This window comes from Anser cygnoides, chromosome 3 (genome assembly GCF_040182565.1).
Source record: "Anser cygnoides isolate HZ-2024a breed goose chromosome 3, Taihu_goose_T2T_genome, whole genome shotgun sequence".
NCBI lineage: Eukaryota > Metazoa > Chordata > Aves > Anseriformes > Anatidae > Anser > Anser cygnoides.
The window spans coordinates 9,974,283-9,992,641 of NC_089875.1; the positions used below are offsets into that span (position 1 = coordinate 9,974,283).

Below are 18,359 nucleotides of genomic sequence, written 5' to 3' on the forward strand. Positions count from 1 at the left end.
ACAAGCTCCTTGCATCCCCAGTGTTCTGTTCAGGATCAGATTTATTTGGGGTAACTATTGTTGCCCATTTTTTTTCATGTGTCCCTATATTACATTAGAATTTTGATAGGACACTCTTCTTGAATATGGGTGTTCCTCTCACCATTTTGTGCCAGTTGGCTGCCTTTCAAATGCATGTCAGTTTCACTAGAGGCCAAGTGCCTGATGCTTTGTACTTGTGATATCTCTGAGGACTTCAGCCTGCTACCTGGTACAGTATATCTTCTAGGTGTTATGATGGGAAATAACCATGGACAAACTGTTCCCTCTTCTGCAGTATGGCTTTCCTAATAGGTCTCTTCACACAGACATGTCCAGAAAGAGCAAATTCAATCCCAGAGTTTCTCTTAGTTAAGCTGCAAGATTCTGATGTCTTCCGTTATGTTTTGTGACGGTATTTGAAGATAAATTTTAATTTGTTTTCATTTTGTTCTGTGGTAATAGCATGAAGCAGTAATTGTGTTTTGAATTATTTTTATTTCAGGCTTCTCCTGGAAAAATGAGGATGTGGGAGCCTTTCTGCAAAATAAAGGAAACTCAGAAAGAAATTTATCATGTAGAAAACTTTGTGTGGGAAATCCTGATGCCTAATCAAAACCACTTTTAAATACATACATAAAGGCCTGGTACTATTCAAAAAGAATTTCACCTCCCTGGGGAGCAGCTGTGGGAGTCCTGTAGTCTCCCTGTAACTGTGTTCATGGAGCCTGATCATGAGTTTATTGAAAGACCCTTTTCATTGGCCCACATTACACATCAGTCTTGTTCCTGCTTTATTGCACACAGTGACTTACACTGCACATTTCTTACCCTCTTTTTCTGACCCTTCTTCCCAGCTGTTTCAGACATCCAAGCTATGCAGAAGCAGAGAGTGCTGCAAATCAGAATATACTCAGTGAAGATCTCCAGTTCTGTTGATGCATCTTGTTATCTAGTCAACATAAAAGACCAGGAACTTAATCTTTCTCAGAGTTTATTTTTCACTACTTGGATTTCAGTGCCCGTCAAATGAAGGGCTCTATATCATTCAGTCCACCTCAGGGCAGGATTGCCTTTTTGTATCTTGTTGAAATGTAAATAGCTGATCTTGTCTGTGCAGTATAGATGATGGCAGGACAAAATGTGGGGAGTGAAAGCTCTTACTGCATGGCCAGGTCTAGATAGCTTGACCACGTGTGGAATAAAAATCTATGATTATCTGCATATTTTTAAGGGTGAAAGACTATGGGTATTTCTACATAATTAGAGCCCACAGGTAAGAAATCATGGACTATGAAGTGAAGGTTGAATTTACAGAATGAAATGTATGTGTAGTGTGAAAAGGCGCTGAATGGCTGACTATTTTTAACTGCGTGTGCTCATAAAGATTGTCATTATTTGAGCAAGCATACCTCGCTCAAAGATTGTGGAAGCTCTGTATGTTTTTTTTTGCCTGCAGCTTTATTCAGAGACTGGTATCTATTGGCTATTTAACAACATGTTTAATATGTGTTACATAGTTGTAAAAGACTGTATAAATTGTAGAGGCATTGCATTGGCAAAACATTGTACAGTTTGCAACCTTTTACATAATACCATTGTGAGATTAATTTGTAAAGATTCATACTTAGATGTTAATACAGCAGTAGTTCTGGCTTTTGTATCAAATCAAATGCCATTATTAGTTTTTTAAATTATTTTCTTTAACAGAGTATCTCTTCATGTCTAAAAGGCAGAGGTTTTGGTTTGGTTTTCTTGTATCTCATTTATTACTATGTCTCATTCAGATTTTAACAAACATTTGTGGCCATCTCTAAATGCTGACATCACATATTCTGATGTGATAAATTCATAGAATGTGAGGTACATGGAAATAATGCGTAAGCTGGTGTGTTTCAATTTTCATGCAGACTTACAGGAGCACTGACACATTTTGAGTGATCTACCTGCTGAGTGTGTGACTCATTCCAAACTTCAAAGCACAGCAGTGTTCCTGGTGCAGTATTTAATGAGTGTCAGCACACAGATGTAACCACTGTATAGCGTAGTGCCAAAATTATTATTTCAATTGTGTATGTAGTTTAAGACCCAATAAATGGATTGTTTGTAAGACCTGCTTTTTTTTTTTTTTTGCATTTCTGAAGTGGAAATTTCTTATCTTGAGACTGAAATTAAGGTTGTTTACTGTGCTTTTTAGCTTTTTGTATGAGGTGTGTGTTTATCATGGAACTTGGCACTGAGTTAAGGCAGCATTAAGGATAATTAAAGATGTAGTCCTAATGAGTGGGGACACTAGCTTTTATATTTTTACATGAAAATATCTTGCACCTGGTGAGACTTGCAAAAAAAATTTTTAAGAAGTATGCTTAAAATTGGAAAAAATGTTATGCCTAAAAAGCTAGCTTGAAGTAGAAGATTTTTTTGCTTAAATGAAAGTATTGGAAAGTATTTGCAGCAAATTATGATCTTCAAAGTACCTGTTGGCTGATTAACTGCTATCATAGCAGACATTATCTGAGTTGTTTTGTCATCACCAGGAATGGCCAATAATAGGATCCAGCTCTGCTGCTTTTTGCCATAGTTGGGATTTTATTTTCTTGTGTGTCTGTAGTCACTGCAGCTGAAATTAGTTGTGATGGTGAGGATCCAGCCTTGAGTAGGGAATCATTCTCTAGTCAGAGCTATGGTTGCAAATAAGTAGGTGGTATTATTTCACAGTAACTGTCTATAAATTGGTAATAAATTACTGATGGGATCTGATCCAAACAGATCCCCCAGAAAATAGAGTGCCTGTTCAAAGTACAGTTCTGTAGGGTAAAATGTGGTAGTATGAACAAACTTGGACTGACTCTTTGTGGGCAAAAGATTAAATTAAAGCCTCTGTTCTGAGGATGTAGGAATAACTTTGAGTTATTTGTCACATACCGTAACTTCTCTGCTGCTTTGGTTCCCTACCTTTCCCCAAGCAATCTGTGCACACAATCAGTTCTGGGCTTACCATTACTTTGCTCGATCACATGATGAAAGAGGAGAGTGGGGTAGAAGAACACTCAGGACTTCATCTTGCTTCCCATTACTGACTTTCCATTATAAATCACTGCTCTCAAAGGCAACCTTATGGCCTTTCCTCAAGAAACAAGATTGTTCACAAAGCTTACTTAGCCTTTTTTTTTTTTATTGTTAGATTGAATGGTTGTTGAGCACTTAATGACTGGTTCTGATGAACTGTTAAGTAACATTCAGTCCCCAGTCTCTATTCTGGCATGGACATTTCTGGGACTTTTCTCCTAAGATGGACTGTCTTCTGATGCTTTCCTCTGTCTCCTTGCAGCTCTCAAAGTAGGGAAGAAACAGCTTGGCCTTGCCTAAAGCCTTAGAGATGAAAATGCAATGACTCAGTTTGCAGAGGGAGACATTTCAAGAGTGAGAAGATAGCTTTATTCCCCTTGAACAGTAAGGGAGATGAAAAAAGGTGTTGGAGACTGTCCGGTATGTCCTTGATAGCCTTAGTTGACCGTTTGTCAGTCTGCAAAAGCAATCTCAGTGACCACCGTGCCTTTTTTTTTGTTTGAGTTACAGTGACTTAGTTAGCTACCTTGCTAAATTATTAAGAATGGAATAATCGCCTATGTTTACATAATCAAGTGGGTACATCTGCATTTGAAAACCTGCTGAAATCACGGCAGAGGCATAATGCTTTTGATAAGACTTGAACTGGTTTTGGGTGGCACTACAGACTCAGCATTGGTGGGTTATGTTACTAACAAGATAATCTGTGTATGGATTTTAAGAAAATGAAGGAGGAAAAGGGATGAACATCCATGTATCTGATATGGAACGTTATGACTCATGTTCTTTTCATGTCCACGTTTATGCCCTCTCATCTTTTTTACTTCTTAAACCAGCCTACTACTGGGAGTTCTGTCCTTGGTACACATGTATGATGTCTCTCCTATCGATTTTTCAGTTAGGCGTCCCCAGCATCCCATATTCTCCACTCAGTCTCACAGTTTCTTCCATAGCTTCAGAATTCCTGGAATCCTGCAGCAGAGACTCTGCTTTCCTTTTCTACTGTGCTGTAGAAGAGACAACCTGGTAAGGTGAAGGGGGGAGAGGGGGAAGTATTGATCCATAGAATGTTTTGTTAACCATTGTCCTTGCAGGATTTTAACTTTAGCCCTGCTGTGAATTATCAACTAATTTGTTTTACATTCTCACTGGCATTGTGCAGTAGTGGGAATGCAGCATTTGTGGATTCCCCATCACAAAATACTTGCTGTACAGTCACATTGCTACACAGGTTTGGGGTGGGGGACATGTTTTTCCAGTGAGGGGGGGATAAGTTAACCTAAACCTAACTTAGACTTTGAGGTTTTCTGCAGGCTAGAGGTAACCATGCTCTGGGGAAGAGGTTTCATGGTCTTTAATCCAGCAAGGTACTTTTGAGGTGCTAGGGCAGAGGTAATTTCAGCCTACTGCAAGGAACTGGCAGTTCTATTACAGAAGAAAACTCAAAACTGTGTGGGAGATGCAGAATATTGCTAAGATGTTTAAGGCAATGCACACAAATTATGAGCAAATTACACCTGGTTTGCTCTGAGGGTTTTTTTCTTCTCTCTTGGTCAACAAGTGCCTCCCAGAGCTATTAAAAGATATTTAGAATTCCGTGAGCTGAGGTTAAAAAAAAGGTTACTGTTCTCTCCCTGGGAAGGACAATAACTCTTAGTCAAAGCATTCTTGAATCAGGGGTTCTCCCAGCACAGATGAAAGCTCAGACAGTTGCCTACAAAAGTTGCTAGCAAAATTATCAGTGATTTCTGATGGATTAGAGCACAGTGATTAGAGGAATTATTTGTATCCTGAAGGGGCAGACTGTTCAAAGAGTGAAAGAGAGAGCCTTGCGGGTTATGATATTTTTCTAATTCTAGGTTGGATGTGTTCTTCAGCCTTTGCTTGTGGAAGTTAGGCCTACTTTTCCTGCTTGGGCTCTTAGCACCATCACTGCAGATATTTTCTATAAATTAGCGGGGCAGACTTTGCTGCTAGAGAGGGAGGAGGGCACCCGCTGTCCTTGGGGAATAGTGAGAGGTGTACAGGGAAATAGGAGCAATCATTTTTGATTGGTATACACCTTAAAAAAATAATAAAAATAAATAAAATAAAAAGGCAGTAAACTCAATAAATCTGTTCTGACAATAAGTCTAGTGAGATTAGCAATAAATTTACGGAGTAGCCTCAATGAGTTCATGCAGAAAGGTTTCTATCGAGAGAAAAACTTAAAACCAGTATATTCTCCTTACCTGGCTTTTACTTCTATTCTTCTGGGTTAATTCGCCCTTTTGTTACTCCAGCATCTTTCCCCTAAAGCTGTTTTGTTAAAATGATGAGGCACTGACCCACTTTCGTTGGGGTAGGGGGCGGGCAGGCTTCCACAATTAAAGTAACTACAATTTCTTGTGGTAAATATGTACAAGATTTGACACTTCGAATAAAATGTCTTGGGAACAGAATTTCGCCTCGTGCTGAGAACTCTGACAAATATTTAAGATGCCTCATAGTTCTAGAGAGCTGGTTTTTTACAAATTGGTTTAAGGAAGGCCTTGAGAGTGCTATAAAGTAGGAGTTAATATCCTAGTACCTTGTGTGAGGTGCTGCAAAAGTTGTTGCTCCTGTGATGGCTGCCTTGCAAAACCTACACTCATTTTTTCCCCTGCTCTTGTCCCCCGCCCCAAACTTTGGCAGTTCTTTTAAAAAGGGGCTGAACAAGAGGGACCGTGCAGTGTCTCACTTTCCCATGGAGATGTGTGCTGCCTCAGTTCGTCCCCTCGCTCCCAGACTGCAGGACCTGTGTTCCAATGAGTTCCCTTCTGCTCACTGCCTCCCGTAGTCTTCGTGGGCGCTCAGCTGAGTGCATGCTGCTATCTGCAGCATTTTTGAACACACATCACTGAAGTTCTATCCAGGCTCGTGCTTTTCTACTGAAATGTTGGAGACTTGCAGGCTATAGTAACTGCTAACACCTATTCCTTCATTTCAAACTACAGTTCATAACTATAGAGGTATAAAATACCTAATAAAACAAAAACCCTTGCTTTTCATGTGCCTAAATCCTGTGTTAATGAGATGAGTGACAAGCTAAACTATTTACTATTAGAAAATGGCAGATATCTGGCATTTTGCACATAGCTAGTTCTAAATACCTTTTTTGTAAGGTCCAAGTCTTACAGATCTGAAAAGTGGATTTAGTACTCAGGCTCTCATAGAGTGGTTTCAAAAGCACACATGAGATCAGTCTCTTGCTAACTCCTTTAAAACACATGGGCTTGCAAAAAAAAAAAGTCCCATTAGGCATATGCAGTTTTCCTTCTATGTGCGCTTCTACCTGCTAATCTAGTAACTGAGGGAAATCAGGAAGTCTAACTGTGGTCAGCCAAGCTTGAGCATTTGGCCAAATAATGTAATATTTGGAATTACATTAGCCTTTCCCATCTTCTTAAAGGACTCACATTTTTGCAAGAGGTTGTGTTATTACTATTTTTTGATAAGTGACACCACAGAAGTAGTCAAGTCTAATGTAGACTCAGGCATTAGGTGTAATGTGAAACTAAGGTCCAAGTTCTTAGTGTCTTGCTTACAACTAAGTGCAGTACATTGCCTGCTCTGAAAGGATGCGGGTATTGTGTTCACATTAGTTTTGCTTACAGAGAACAATCATCTCTGTTTCCTCAGCATTAATCATTTTGAAGTAATTGACTCTTGCATTACACTGCTGTTTTGTCAGTCTCATTTAATCACAAAGTTAAGCATGTTCTGATGTTCATAAATAAGAAAACTCAGGGAGATCGCAGCTCATCACTGAAAAAAAATCATACTCAGAAGGGCCAGGATTCACCCACAGAACTCAAATTAGCCATGACTGGAGAACAAAAATACAAGCAAGAGTGAAAATAAAAGTGATAGGCAAGCTGAGAGGCTTGAAGTCCCAGGAAAACATGGATGTGATGTTCTGGGTTTTGTCCATCTTCAGTGCAAGTAGTTTAAGAACAAAAACAATGTGAAATGCCCCTGACCGAGGTGCCCAGGTTGCAGCCTGCTCTGATGGCTGCTAGCTTTTCCCAGCAGCAGACCACATAATAAGGCTGGACGGATTGCCAGCTGGAGGTTGTGCTTAGCATGCAAGGCTTGTTGGCCTGCCTGCTCTTGTGAGTCATAGGTTTACTGAAAGAAATTGCTCTTAGTTTTAGAAAGAAATGTGTTGAAAAATAAACTACCAAGTAGCATTGACAAGCTGTCAGATGGCAATCTAACACTCTTGTCGCTGCCTTGATGCTTCTGCAAAGTACCACCATCCTTCTGCAGGATCGATGAGGGTAGAGGAAGGTTATTAAGATGATATCCAGATTGATATATATGAGTCTATGTGGGAATGTACACTATAGGACAAGTGCCCATGCAGAAGTATTCTGCTGTATTTTCACAGCACTTTTGTGCCTTTACCTGGCTGGACTTTCAGTGAGAAAACAGCAGAGATGACTGACATTGAAGTCCTTCTGTTGTGTCTGCCTACCACGGCCCTTTGCGGGTTTGGAGAACGTGTGCTGAGTCTTTCATGATCACCTAGCCCATGTAAGTGATTCCAAATGATCCACTTAATGTTGAGACATCCAATACACCATCACTTCACAAATACAGCACTCCCATTTAAAGTATTTAATATTTATACTGTATTTGTTCTTTATCCATTTACTGCTACTATTTTTTTTAAATATTCTTATTTGCTACAGGAAGATGGATGTTTCCTTACTCTAGACTCTGCACCAGCAAGGAAGGGTATTCCAACCCTGCTCAGTTTGCACAGGAAAGCAGGGCAGAAGTGCAAGCAAGAGAAGATGCAGCATGCAAAACTGCCTTAACTTTTTATGGTAAACAGTTTTGTTTTGGGGCAGGTATGGTATTGGTGTTAAGTCAACACGGAAGAATGCTGAAGCCTTGAGTGGCCAGCTGTTGACTTGGTGTCCTGTTAAGGGCAGGGCTGGGACCTGACTTGTCGTAAAACCTCCAGCTGCATTCTCTGCGCTGGCTTCTCGGCTTTGCAGTGCCTGTCCCTGGGCTGGGGCTGCCGGTGCCCAGTGCAGGATGGTGCTGCCGCTGGAGGACGGACGGACAATCTGACATGTTAAGGTGGAAATCGCAGGAAGGACTAGATCAAAACCGAAGTCCAAGGGCACTAACTTGAAGCAGCCGGGTTTGGGGCAGCTGCTGCTTGAGCATCACCCCCGGCCCCTTTCCCCCCGGGGCTCTCCCCGCACCCAGCGGCGAGCTCGGGCGCTGACAGGCCCCTGTTCTCTCCTCGTGTCTCAGCGGCTGCCGAGGGGCGGCCGTGCCCGCTGTCGCCTCCTTTTGCTCTCCTCCTCCCTCTCGCCCGGGGTCTCACCCCCCGGCCCCTCAGCCTTTCCCCGGGGCGGCGGGGCCGCGGCGCTGCCGTGGGGCCGCCGGGGCGTGTGCGAGCTCCGCGGCCTCGCCTCAGCCGCCGGCGCCGCGCCGGGGGGAGCGGGGCGGGGGCCGGGAGGCGCCGCCGGGGCCCCGGCGCCGAGCGGGGAAGGGGCCGGGCCGGGCCGCGGCGGCGGGCGCCATGGCGGGGCGGGCGGCGCCTGGCCGCGGGCAGCCCTGAGAGAGCGGCGGCGGCGAGCGGCCCCCGCCATGGGCCCGCCTCGGCCGCGGTGAGGCGGCGGGCGGAGATGAACGCGTCGGGGCGGCTGCCGGCGGGGGGTGAGGAGGAGCCCCCCGGCGCCACGCTGCTGCCGCTGGGCGGGAACGGCAGCGCCGCCGGGGGGCTGCGGGAGGGCACCCACACGGCCACCCTGGCGGCCTGCGCCTCGCTGCTGGCCCTCGTCTTCTGCCTGGGCTCCTACGGCAACCTCATCGTCTTCTTGTCCTTCTTCGACCCGGCTCTCAGGAAATTCAGGACCAACTTCGACTTCATGATCCTCAACCTCTCCTTCTGTGACCTCTTCATCTGCGGGGTGGCCGCCCCCATGTTTGCCTTCGTCCTCTTCTTCGACTCGGCCCGAGGCGCCCCGGGTACCTTCTGCTTCGCCTTCCACCTCACCAGCTCCGGCTTCATCATAATGTCGCTCAAGACGGTGGCAGTCATTGCCCTGCACCGGCTGCGCATGGTGCTGGGGAAGCAGCCGCACCGCGCCACCTCCTTCCCCTGCACCCTGCTCCTCACCCTGCTCCTGTGGGCCACCAGCTTCACCCTGGCCACCCTGGCCACCTTGAAAACCCGTGGCTCCCGCCTCTGCCTGCCCATGTCCAGCTTTGCCAGCGGGGAGGGGAAGATCATCCTCTACCTCTACGTCACTGACTTCATCTGCTGCGTGGCCGTGGTGTCCGTCTCCTATGTCATGATCGCCCAGGCCCTGCGGAGGAACGCCCAGGTGAGGAAGTGCCCGCCCGTGGTGGCCATGGACACCTCCAGACCCCAGCCCTTCGTGGGGCCCCCTTCCGCTGGGGCTGAGGAGGGCATGCAGAGCGCCTTGCCTGCCTTGTACAGGAACCAGAGCTCCAGCAAGCCACAACACATCCAGACGCACAGCTACACCAAGCACCTTGGCCTGCCGCCAGCCCCTGCCACCAGCCGACTCCAGCTTGTGTCAGCGGTCAACCTGTCCGCAGCCAAAGACTCTAAGGCAGTGGTGACGTGCGTCGTAATTGTGCTTTCTGTCTTGGTGTGCTGCCTGCCCCTGGGCATCTCTTTGGTGCAGGACATGCTGTCCAGCAGTGGTGGCTTTGTGCTTTACCAGTTTGAGCTCTGTGGATTTACCCTCATTTTTTTCAAATCTGGATTAAATCCTTTTATATATTCCCGCAACAGCGCTGGACTTCGGAGACGAGTCCTCTGGTGCCTGCAGTACCTAGCCCTTGTCTTTTTCTGCTGCAAGCAGAAGACAAGGCTTCAAGCCATGGGCAAAGGCAGCCTGGAAGTCAATAGGAATAAGTCATCCCACCATGAGACCAATTCAGCATACATGTTGTCTCCAAAACCTCAGAAAAAGCTTGTGGATCAAGCCTGTGGTCCTAGTCATTCCAAGGAAAGCGTGCTGAGTCCCAAGGCATCTTTTGGGCATCAGCACTATGCACAGAGCAGCTCAACCCCCATGAACACCCGAATTGAGCCCTATTACAGTATCTATAACAGCAGCCCTTCCCAGGAAGTGAGCACCCCAAATAGCTTACAGCCAGTGAACTCAACTTTTGGATTTACCAAATCCTACATTGCCATGCATTATCACACCACCAATGATTTGGTGCGAGACTATGACAGTGCTTCGACCAAGCAGATACCGGTACCCTCAGTGTAACCTTGAGAAAGCAGTTCTGATTCTGATCTAGCTGGTTTAGTGGGTCCTCATCTTTGCTTTTGTTAATGATTATTCTAAACACAGTTATACTGTGTTGCTCTACTGCTGCTAATTTAAAAAAAAAAGGCAACAACAACACTAGTATTAATATCTAGCTATTTGCATTCAAAGTGAATGCTAGGGTATTACTTCTGTGTTGTTTTCTTGAATTTCTGTGGCAAGTCAGAGAGGGCAGTATTTTAGACTTGTATTTGGAATCATTACACAAGGATGTTTTTGTTACAAAATTTTACCAATGGACGTGTTAAAAAGATGTTAATGCTATAACTACGTGATTTGCTACGTTACGAGACAAAATATCTCAGAGTACAATCTGAGGCTGTGCCAGAAGTATTATCTGTTAAATTGCATACTTGCCATATTTTCAGACAGGAAGAATTGGGAGGATGCTGGTATTTTAATACTTAGGTTTAAACTTGCATTTGCAGAAGGTTGGAAGAATTGGTAGTATTTAGTTGTAGCAAGTGTCAGTAATAATGAAATTTCCATGAATTTCAGCAGAAGTTTAGGATTTCAGCCTTTCAGCTTTCCAAAGCAGGATGAGGCATTTTACAAACAGCAGTATGCTGCCACTGGGGAGGGAATTTTGAGAAGAGTTGTGCTACCATAATGAACCTCTGAAGTGTGTGTATATATATGTTAATTTCTGCTGTACATTTATTTTAAGGATTGGTGCCATTATATATCCCAAAATAATATATTTGGAGAAGTATTTTTCACTTTCTAGAAATAACCGTCTGATACCAATTACATGCTTCATTGAGGATAAATACAAGCATTGCAATATTATAATACTGACACCTATTAATAATGCACTTACCTTTGGAGTATTCTAATTCATAAACTTACACAAAGAGTAGTGTTGCTGGTTGTGTTTTCGTCTGACTACTTAAAAGCAGGAAATGGAGAAATGCAGCCGTGATACTCATGACAGGTAAAACTGACAGCTGTTAACAACACTTTTTGAAACATTATGACCGAGTAACAAGACGACTACAAGTTTTTGAGATTTTCTTGGAAAGTCTACCATCAGTTTGATTTAAAGACTAATAATGTGTGTACTCATACACTTTATCTAGTGGTTGACACAGTGAACAAATAACAGAAGTTAAATATTTTTTATAAATTCAACCACTTGTGTTGTGTAATGTGCTGTGGAAATTCCATATGAAACGGAATGATCTGGAGGCATTTAAATTCTTGACAATTACTGCTTTAAGTGGCCAGATCTTTTCAAAGCAAGCAATCACCTGTCAGCTTCTATTGACTTCAGCAAAGCCTTAGTATCTCCAGAATAATTGTGCCACAGACTTTTGGTGCCTCGTGATAGGAAAATGCCACATCTTTAACAAAATGATAGTGATGGAAAGATGACTTGTTACTTTAGAAACAACATTTGCATCATTGCCGTGTGTAAGTTGTTGGTTTAGGCTATTTGTTGACTAAACAATTTTCAAGATTTTCCTGGAAGACTATTACATTATGAACACTGTTCTTTAACACTCTGAATTTTAATTAATTTTAAATAATTCAAGACAGCTTTATTGCAATAAAATGTTCTGAACAACTTTCTAATACAAATGTAAAATTGAAATTATTTCAATAAGTCTTTTCTCTCTTCCCAGATATTTTTCTCTATAAACTAATAACATGGTTCTTCCTAAAGTAATTACAAAAGATAACTAAAAGATCTGTCTTTTTTTTGTTGTTGTTTTGTTTTTGTTTTCCTTTTTGTCTTTGCATTTGTCTTCAGTACAGAACATCCTAATCTGGGGGAAAAAAATATGTGGGATTTGTTTCCTTAACAGAAATTACAATTTCAGATTGGAAAGAGTATAGGGCAAGGCCCCAGAAGCAGTTGCGAGGTGGGGTCCTGTACGTACCTTGTGGAAGTTAAAGATGTGCGTTAGGACTGGTTTTGACACATTAAGCAGTTTTTGAGTTTGCAGCATGTGTGCCCAATTCCATACTGTGCATTTGTTTTGGATCACATGAACTTCATCACATGATAGAAAATTAAATCCTCCTTACCTTATTCACAAAAGTAATTTGTGTTGAGTACTCGTGGGAATGAAGGGAAGAAGGTACAGCTTTAAGACAGAAGGAGGTTTTACTGCTTTTATGTGATGTGTGATTAAGACAAACTAAATGAAGCTCCTCAAAAACACTGTGCAATATTGTTCTTCTGTTTAGCCCCTGGTGCCAGTTGTGCCCTTTAAACAACCAACGTGTTAATAAGTTTATAGTGTCAGATAGGAAAGTGTAACAACTTCAATCTGTGGTAGGAACAATATCTGATTAATTTTTCAATTCTCTTTATTAACTTCTGGGGGAGATTTATGAATGTAGTAAAAAGGAGTGATTTGATTTTGAAAACAGGTAGCCATGACTTCTTTGAAGTATGATCTAAATCCAAGTAATCATTTATATGATAAAAATTACTTGCTTTAGACTCTTCTGTGGTCTATCTTTTCTTTTTTTCCCTTTATTCCCTTTGTAGTATTAGTACCATCTTCTGCAGAGCACAGAACCAGTACAGCATAAAACACGACTGCGAAGTGTGAAGTTAAAATATAAAAAGGCAATTAATTGGAAGCAACAGAGTGCTGGAAAAAGATGGAAAGTGTATGGGAAGAGAGACTGAGAAGAGAGTAAGTAACGTAAGTATCTGAATACTGAACAGTTTAGAAAAAGTAGGTCTGTAGTTAGGGCGATCCATACACGAGCAAGAAAGTATCTCGGGAATATGGAAGTAGAAAATTCTAAGACTGATAATGCGCTGCACTTTTCTTGCTGCCCGTGTATATGCTATGGACCTCCTTGCTGCAGAACTATTAAGAAAAAAGGAGGAAGGTTTAACAGGAACTTCATGTGGGTAGTATGACTACCCAGGAACCTGATAGTTAATGCCAACACAGTTTAGAATGGATATGAAATGTTTGCTCCAGGAATTAAAGCATTCTTGATTTGTGGGGTTAGGGTGAAGCCATCGTGGTGGAATAGGTTTTCCAATATACATTTTCAGTGCATTTTTCAGCATCTTCTGAAGTCACTGGTGTTGGCCACTGTCACACATGTGGTACTAGACCAGGTAAAGATAAGTTATTTGGATTTGCTCATCTTATGAATGAATCCAGGTTGTGGTACACTAAATGGTTTGTTCTCATCTGATACTTATTTACTGTCGTGGTTTGTTGATTTCACTTCAATGTAGGAGTTAGATCAGCTGATTATTTTTTTCCCCAAATAAAAATTAAGTAGCAGTTGGTGATGGTAGCGACTATGCAGAGACGGCACTGATTCCATTTGAAATGGATTAGGCTGGTTGTGTCAAGTGAAACTTTCTTAAATTTAAATATACAGATTTTTTTTGCTTATTGTTCAGAGGTTTGCGTTAACACTTTAAATAAAGCACACACCAGTTATTTAACAGGAGAGACTGACACACTCGGCTAGCTCTTTCTTGATCATCTGGTTGTATATGTTAATCTGCAATTATAAAGGATTTAGGTCTGTCCTCTTCCACCATGTAACCAAATGATACAGCACTGTCGATTTGCATCTCTTGGATGGCTACATTAAGTAAGTCTTTAATCTTTTCTTGCTAAACCACAGAAGGAAAGTTTTACCTGTCTACTACTGCAGTTTGTGTCTTTCTTGTACGTAGACATAGTGTAATCTATATCTGAAGCTGTACTAGAACAGAATCTGAACTACGTCCTTGTCTTTGAATGTCACCACTTTTCATTATTTCTGCAATAATCTCCAAAAGATATTTAGGATATGTAGTGTGACTCAAGCTGTTCTTCCTTTCAGGTGACATCCACAACATTTTAAGAAATGCTAGAAATAGCTGAAGAAAATCAAACAAGCAGAAATGAAAGACTCTTCATCAGTGCTGGGATCTCAGCCCTTTGGATAATGGATTATTTTTTCAGGCTGAATAATGTGCACCCTACAGAACTGTTAGTAACTTCCCATGGGATTGATCGGAGACATGCCCCAGTTGCAACACAGCAGGCTTTGCAGAAGGTAATCACAGAAACACTTTTATTTGACTGCAGGCTTTCCAGGCACAATCTTTACGAGTTCTTGTATCTCATTCCATCTCATACATATCTTGAGTGGATCCATTTTCTGCTCTCACAACAAAACGTTCATTTGTTGTTTTTAGGACAGCTGCTAGCTGATGCCAGAAAATTTTCTGTTTGTGTTCTTCAGGGCTCCATTTTAAGTAGGTTTTTCTTTTCAGTAGTTTTCTGAGTTTGCTGAACTTCTGTGGCACGCTGTTGAGTGGGAGGTCTTCCAGCACGATCATAATGAGGGAATCCTGATTTTCATTCAGGACCCGGTGTTCAGCAAAATACAGTTCATACTGACACCAGCAGCTGTTTACAAAACTGGGAGAGAGAACAAAAAGGACTTTATGACTGTTCTCTATGCAGTAAAAAATGTTGCCAAGGACAGGATGTCCTGGTTTGAAATCTCTCTCGTGATAACATATTTTGAATCCGTCAGTTTCCAGTCTTTCCAGGAGATTCTCTTTCGTCCAATGTGCATCATGTTCACTGTATGAAATGAAGGCATCAAAGGGCTTGTTTTCTGGCTTCTTCTTGTACTGCTTCCTCTTTGCCGTACACCAGTACCAACCCATTCTCACGTACCACAGCCCATCAAAATGCCAACATAAGCCTGTCAACACCAAAACAACCAGAACGGCAACACAAGCTGTGATGGCCATCTGAATGCCCAGGGAGCAGTGCAGAAGTGTGAGATTACTGCCCTCCACCAACGAGCCCCGTCTGTCAGGTGGAAAGCTGCACCTGAGATTTTCTTTGCCATTTATCTGCAAGTATGGGATATGGATGTAGACATTTACAAACCAGTACAAGTCACAGTTACAAAAAAAATGTTTACCTTGAACAGTCAAAATGCTCAAACTTGTTAACTGTCCGAAAGTGTCCTCCACTATGGTTGTAATGGCATTGTTGCTAATGTCCAACTCCATCAGAGAAACTGGGAGAGAGCCACGCTGTAGGAAAGAGATCTTATTCCCTGATAAATTAAAATATTTCAGCATTGGAAAAGATTTCCCAAAGCGATCAGGGAGTTCTGAAATTAGATTGTGACTACCATCCAGATTAGTGAGCAAATGAAATTGGCTGGTGGGTTCCAGTCTGGTTATTAGGTTTCTAGAGACATTAAGGAATTCAAGTTTCCCTATGGTTTTGGTTAATGACAATACATTCAACTTATTTTTACTAATATCACATTTTGTTAAAGTCAATGGGAAGTATTCAGGATGCATATCTGTAACCTTGTTATTTTGAATATTAAATACTGTTAAGTTGGAGAGAGATTTAAAACTAGGGGGTATTATTTTAATATCGCTGTTACTTATGTCAAGGTGCTGCAGGGAGACAGGTAAGTCAGGAAGCATGGAAATCCGATTGCTGCTGAGATCCAAAAAGAGTAATTCTTGCATTCTGTTTGCAAACCATTCTGGAAGCTCTACAATGGAGCAGTTGGAGATTTTCAGGTGTTTTACTTTTTCTGGAAGGCTTTCGATGGGTGTACCAGCCTGGTTTCTGACAAATGAAATTGCACTAATATGTACAGTTCCAGGGGCAAACTTTGGGGCTGTATTGGTGGGTTTTGGATGTGCAGTGTATATGAAGTGGTTTCCTTGAACATACATATTTTCTAAGTTAAATAGCTTTTTAGCAAAATTTTGAGGTATTACACTTACATTTGCGAAGGACAAATCAATTACTGTGATGGTTGGAGGGAGGCATATCGTTTCCAAGTTGTTTAGGGGATTGTTGCTAATATTTACAAAAGAAAGGTTGCTGAACGGGAAGCGACAGATTGCTTCCACATCTATATTGTCAATTGTTATGTTGTTGTAACTGGCATCAATAGACTGTACATTTTTCATTGGCAAAAACAGGATGAATAGCGATAGAAGATCCATTTCCAGGTCATTGTGACTAATGTCAAGCTCCAAAACACTGTCCAGCTGAGCTTGGCAGAGGTCTGGATCTAGTTTTTCCATCAGCTCTTCCTCGGACAGTTTGCTCTTTGACAGATCAAGTGTCCCATTTATTGGTAGTCCACAGCGGTTAGGCCTCAATGTGGCTGTTGGAGAGACCGTTGTATTTTCCTCTGCTCTTGGAAGATGCCTTGTACTTCGTCTGAGCCTCATATTAACCTTTTGCAGGTCAGGTGGACTTCCTGAATGTGGCAGCTCTTCAGCTGATGCAGGAGGCTCCAGAGCTGCCTCTGTTGATTTTTCAGAGGCTCTGCTAGTTGCTAAGAGTTTCAGGTGAGGTGCAAGACCAGATACAAGAAGTTTCTTATCATTAAAAGTTAAATTCACAGAAACAAGGCTGAGCATAGTCTCAAATGTGCTGGGTTCAATGTCCTTAATCCGATTGTAGGAAAAGTCTAAAACTTCCAGTGCATCAAAACCTTCAAAGTCTCTCTTGGTTATTTTTTCAATTATGTTGTGTGAGAAGTTGAGAGCTCTTGCCATTTTGGGAGCTTGTGCTTGTGATACAGAAGAGAGGTTTAAGTATGAGTAGTTATAAAATGGGAAGGCAGACTCGGTAGGTGTTCTCCAAGTTAGGAAGCCATTTGCTCTGCTGAATAAGAAAGAAGTGAAGTAGAAATGAAGACTTCTGATAAGGATCCCCATCCTAGAAAAAAGAAATTTAAAATCCATCATTATAATATGTTCTACCTTGCATAACTGAGTATGCTTTAAATAAGTAATAAATAACTTACTAAAAAGTACAGAAATTATTTCATTAGTTATATCTATGAATGCCTTGTTATCTACACACACACAAAAAAAAGTATCTTGCTTCATTGTTACTTTCAAGAGGCAATACTGAAAGACAGTGTCAGAGGATGATTTGAAGGAGCATACTATTCATTTCAGTTCACTGTAATGACTCTGAGCATTTTCTATTTTTTTAAATCCCTTTCCCCCTCCCTAGATAGGTAGTAAGCAGCCTTTGTAAAACATCTTCCCATTGCATTATCTGAACTGCACTTTCATAAATGCTGCTTGAGGGTTTTATGCTTCTTGTCATGGCACACAACAACTGAGCAAAGCTGAAAGCCATTCAGTCATTTAAGTTGCATGTTCAAGATCAAGTGACAGGGAGCTCTGTGTAGCTGTGTGATCACCTGTCTTCTTGTGGTCACATCCCCTGTAGCACTTGGTGCTTTGCTCTCCACCAGGAATTGGCCACTGAACATCTATTTAGCCTTACCTGTTGGAGTAAGGAAAAGAGTAAGTTTGCTCTGAAGATGAATTCCAGAGATTTGTATATAGCGCCCTGCTCCAGGAGAGGTCACTGCCTGCATACCCGCTCATCCTTGAAGACTTCCCCTTGTGTGGCAGTATCACTTCTCACCTCCTCTCCTGCCCCGAGTCTCTCCTGGTAGCTTCCTGACACTGCTTCATGCACTTCCATATCTTGTATTTGTTACATGAAAATGCAGATGCACACTGTTAGGTGAGCCATTTAGCTTTATCCTAATCCCTTTTGCTGTCCACCAGACTCAGATTCTCACGATTGACTGAGAAGAAGGAAGGAGAGGGAAGCCACAGACCTTCCAGCCTGTCCTCAGCCCTCAGCCAGCACCAGCCCCACCAGAGCACCCTGCAGCCCTACCTTGTGCCACTGTGCCGGTAAGCGAGCCTGGGGTGTTCAACGCCTTCCAGCTTCTAAGGATGAGAGACAGTTGATGGCTACCTCACACTTCCAGTGCCTTTCCCTGCTACCAGTCTCTGGAGCCATGCTTTTGTAGTGCCGGCAGCAGGGCGGGTCAGGCTGTGGGGGAGGCTGTCTGTTCTCCCTGTGCCCTGATGGAGGTGTTTTCCCCTCCCAGGAAAAAGTAAGAAAT

The 18,359-nt window shown here is 42.4% G+C and overlaps 3 protein-coding genes across 7 annotated transcripts in view; 2 read left to right on the top strand and 1 right to left on the bottom strand.

Annotated features, from left to right (window-relative positions):
* The window catches only part of PSME4 (proteasome activator subunit 4), a 77,377-nt gene extending 75,249 nt beyond the window's left edge, over positions 1-2,128 (top strand). For all 3 annotated transcript variants that reach the window (XM_066995422.1, XM_066995421.1, XM_048078954.2), the window contains one exon: positions 524-2,128. The gene's annotated coding sequence lies outside the window, so the exon portion shown is untranslated. The remainder of the gene's footprint in view (positions 1-523) is intronic.
* Positions 2,129-8,471: 6,343 nt separating this feature from the next.
* Positions 8,472-14,457, top strand: GPR75 (G protein-coupled receptor 75). 3 transcript variants are annotated; one of them, XM_066995430.1, is made up of 3 exons: positions 8,472-11,855; positions 12,943-13,102; positions 14,259-14,457. In XM_066995430.1, exon 1 carries the CDS (start codon positions 8,757-8,759, stop codon positions 10,380-10,382), a length of 1,626 nt encoding a protein of 541 aa, XP_066851531.1. In that variant the 5' UTR covers positions 8,472-8,756; the 3' UTR covers positions 10,383-11,855; positions 12,943-13,102; positions 14,259-14,457. The 3 variants fall into 3 exon arrangements, with proteins under 3 accessions (XP_066851531.1, XP_047934902.1, XP_066851532.1); XM_048078945.2 differs by having other exon boundaries at positions 8,472-11,376; XM_066995431.1 differs by having other exon boundaries at positions 12,943-13,093; positions 14,259-14,398.
* A 16-nt stretch (positions 14,458-14,473) lies between these two features.
* LOC106042256 (toll-like receptor 2) lies at positions 14,474-18,359 on the bottom strand. The gene is made up of 2 exons (XM_013191039.3): positions 18,128-18,359; positions 14,474-17,140 (listed from the first exon to the last, which is right to left on the bottom strand). The coding sequence occupies exon 2, from the start codon at positions 17,137-17,139 to the stop codon at positions 14,542-14,544; it is 2,598 nt and encodes an 865-aa protein (XP_013046493.2). The 5' UTR covers position 17,140; positions 18,128-18,359; the 3' UTR covers positions 14,474-14,541.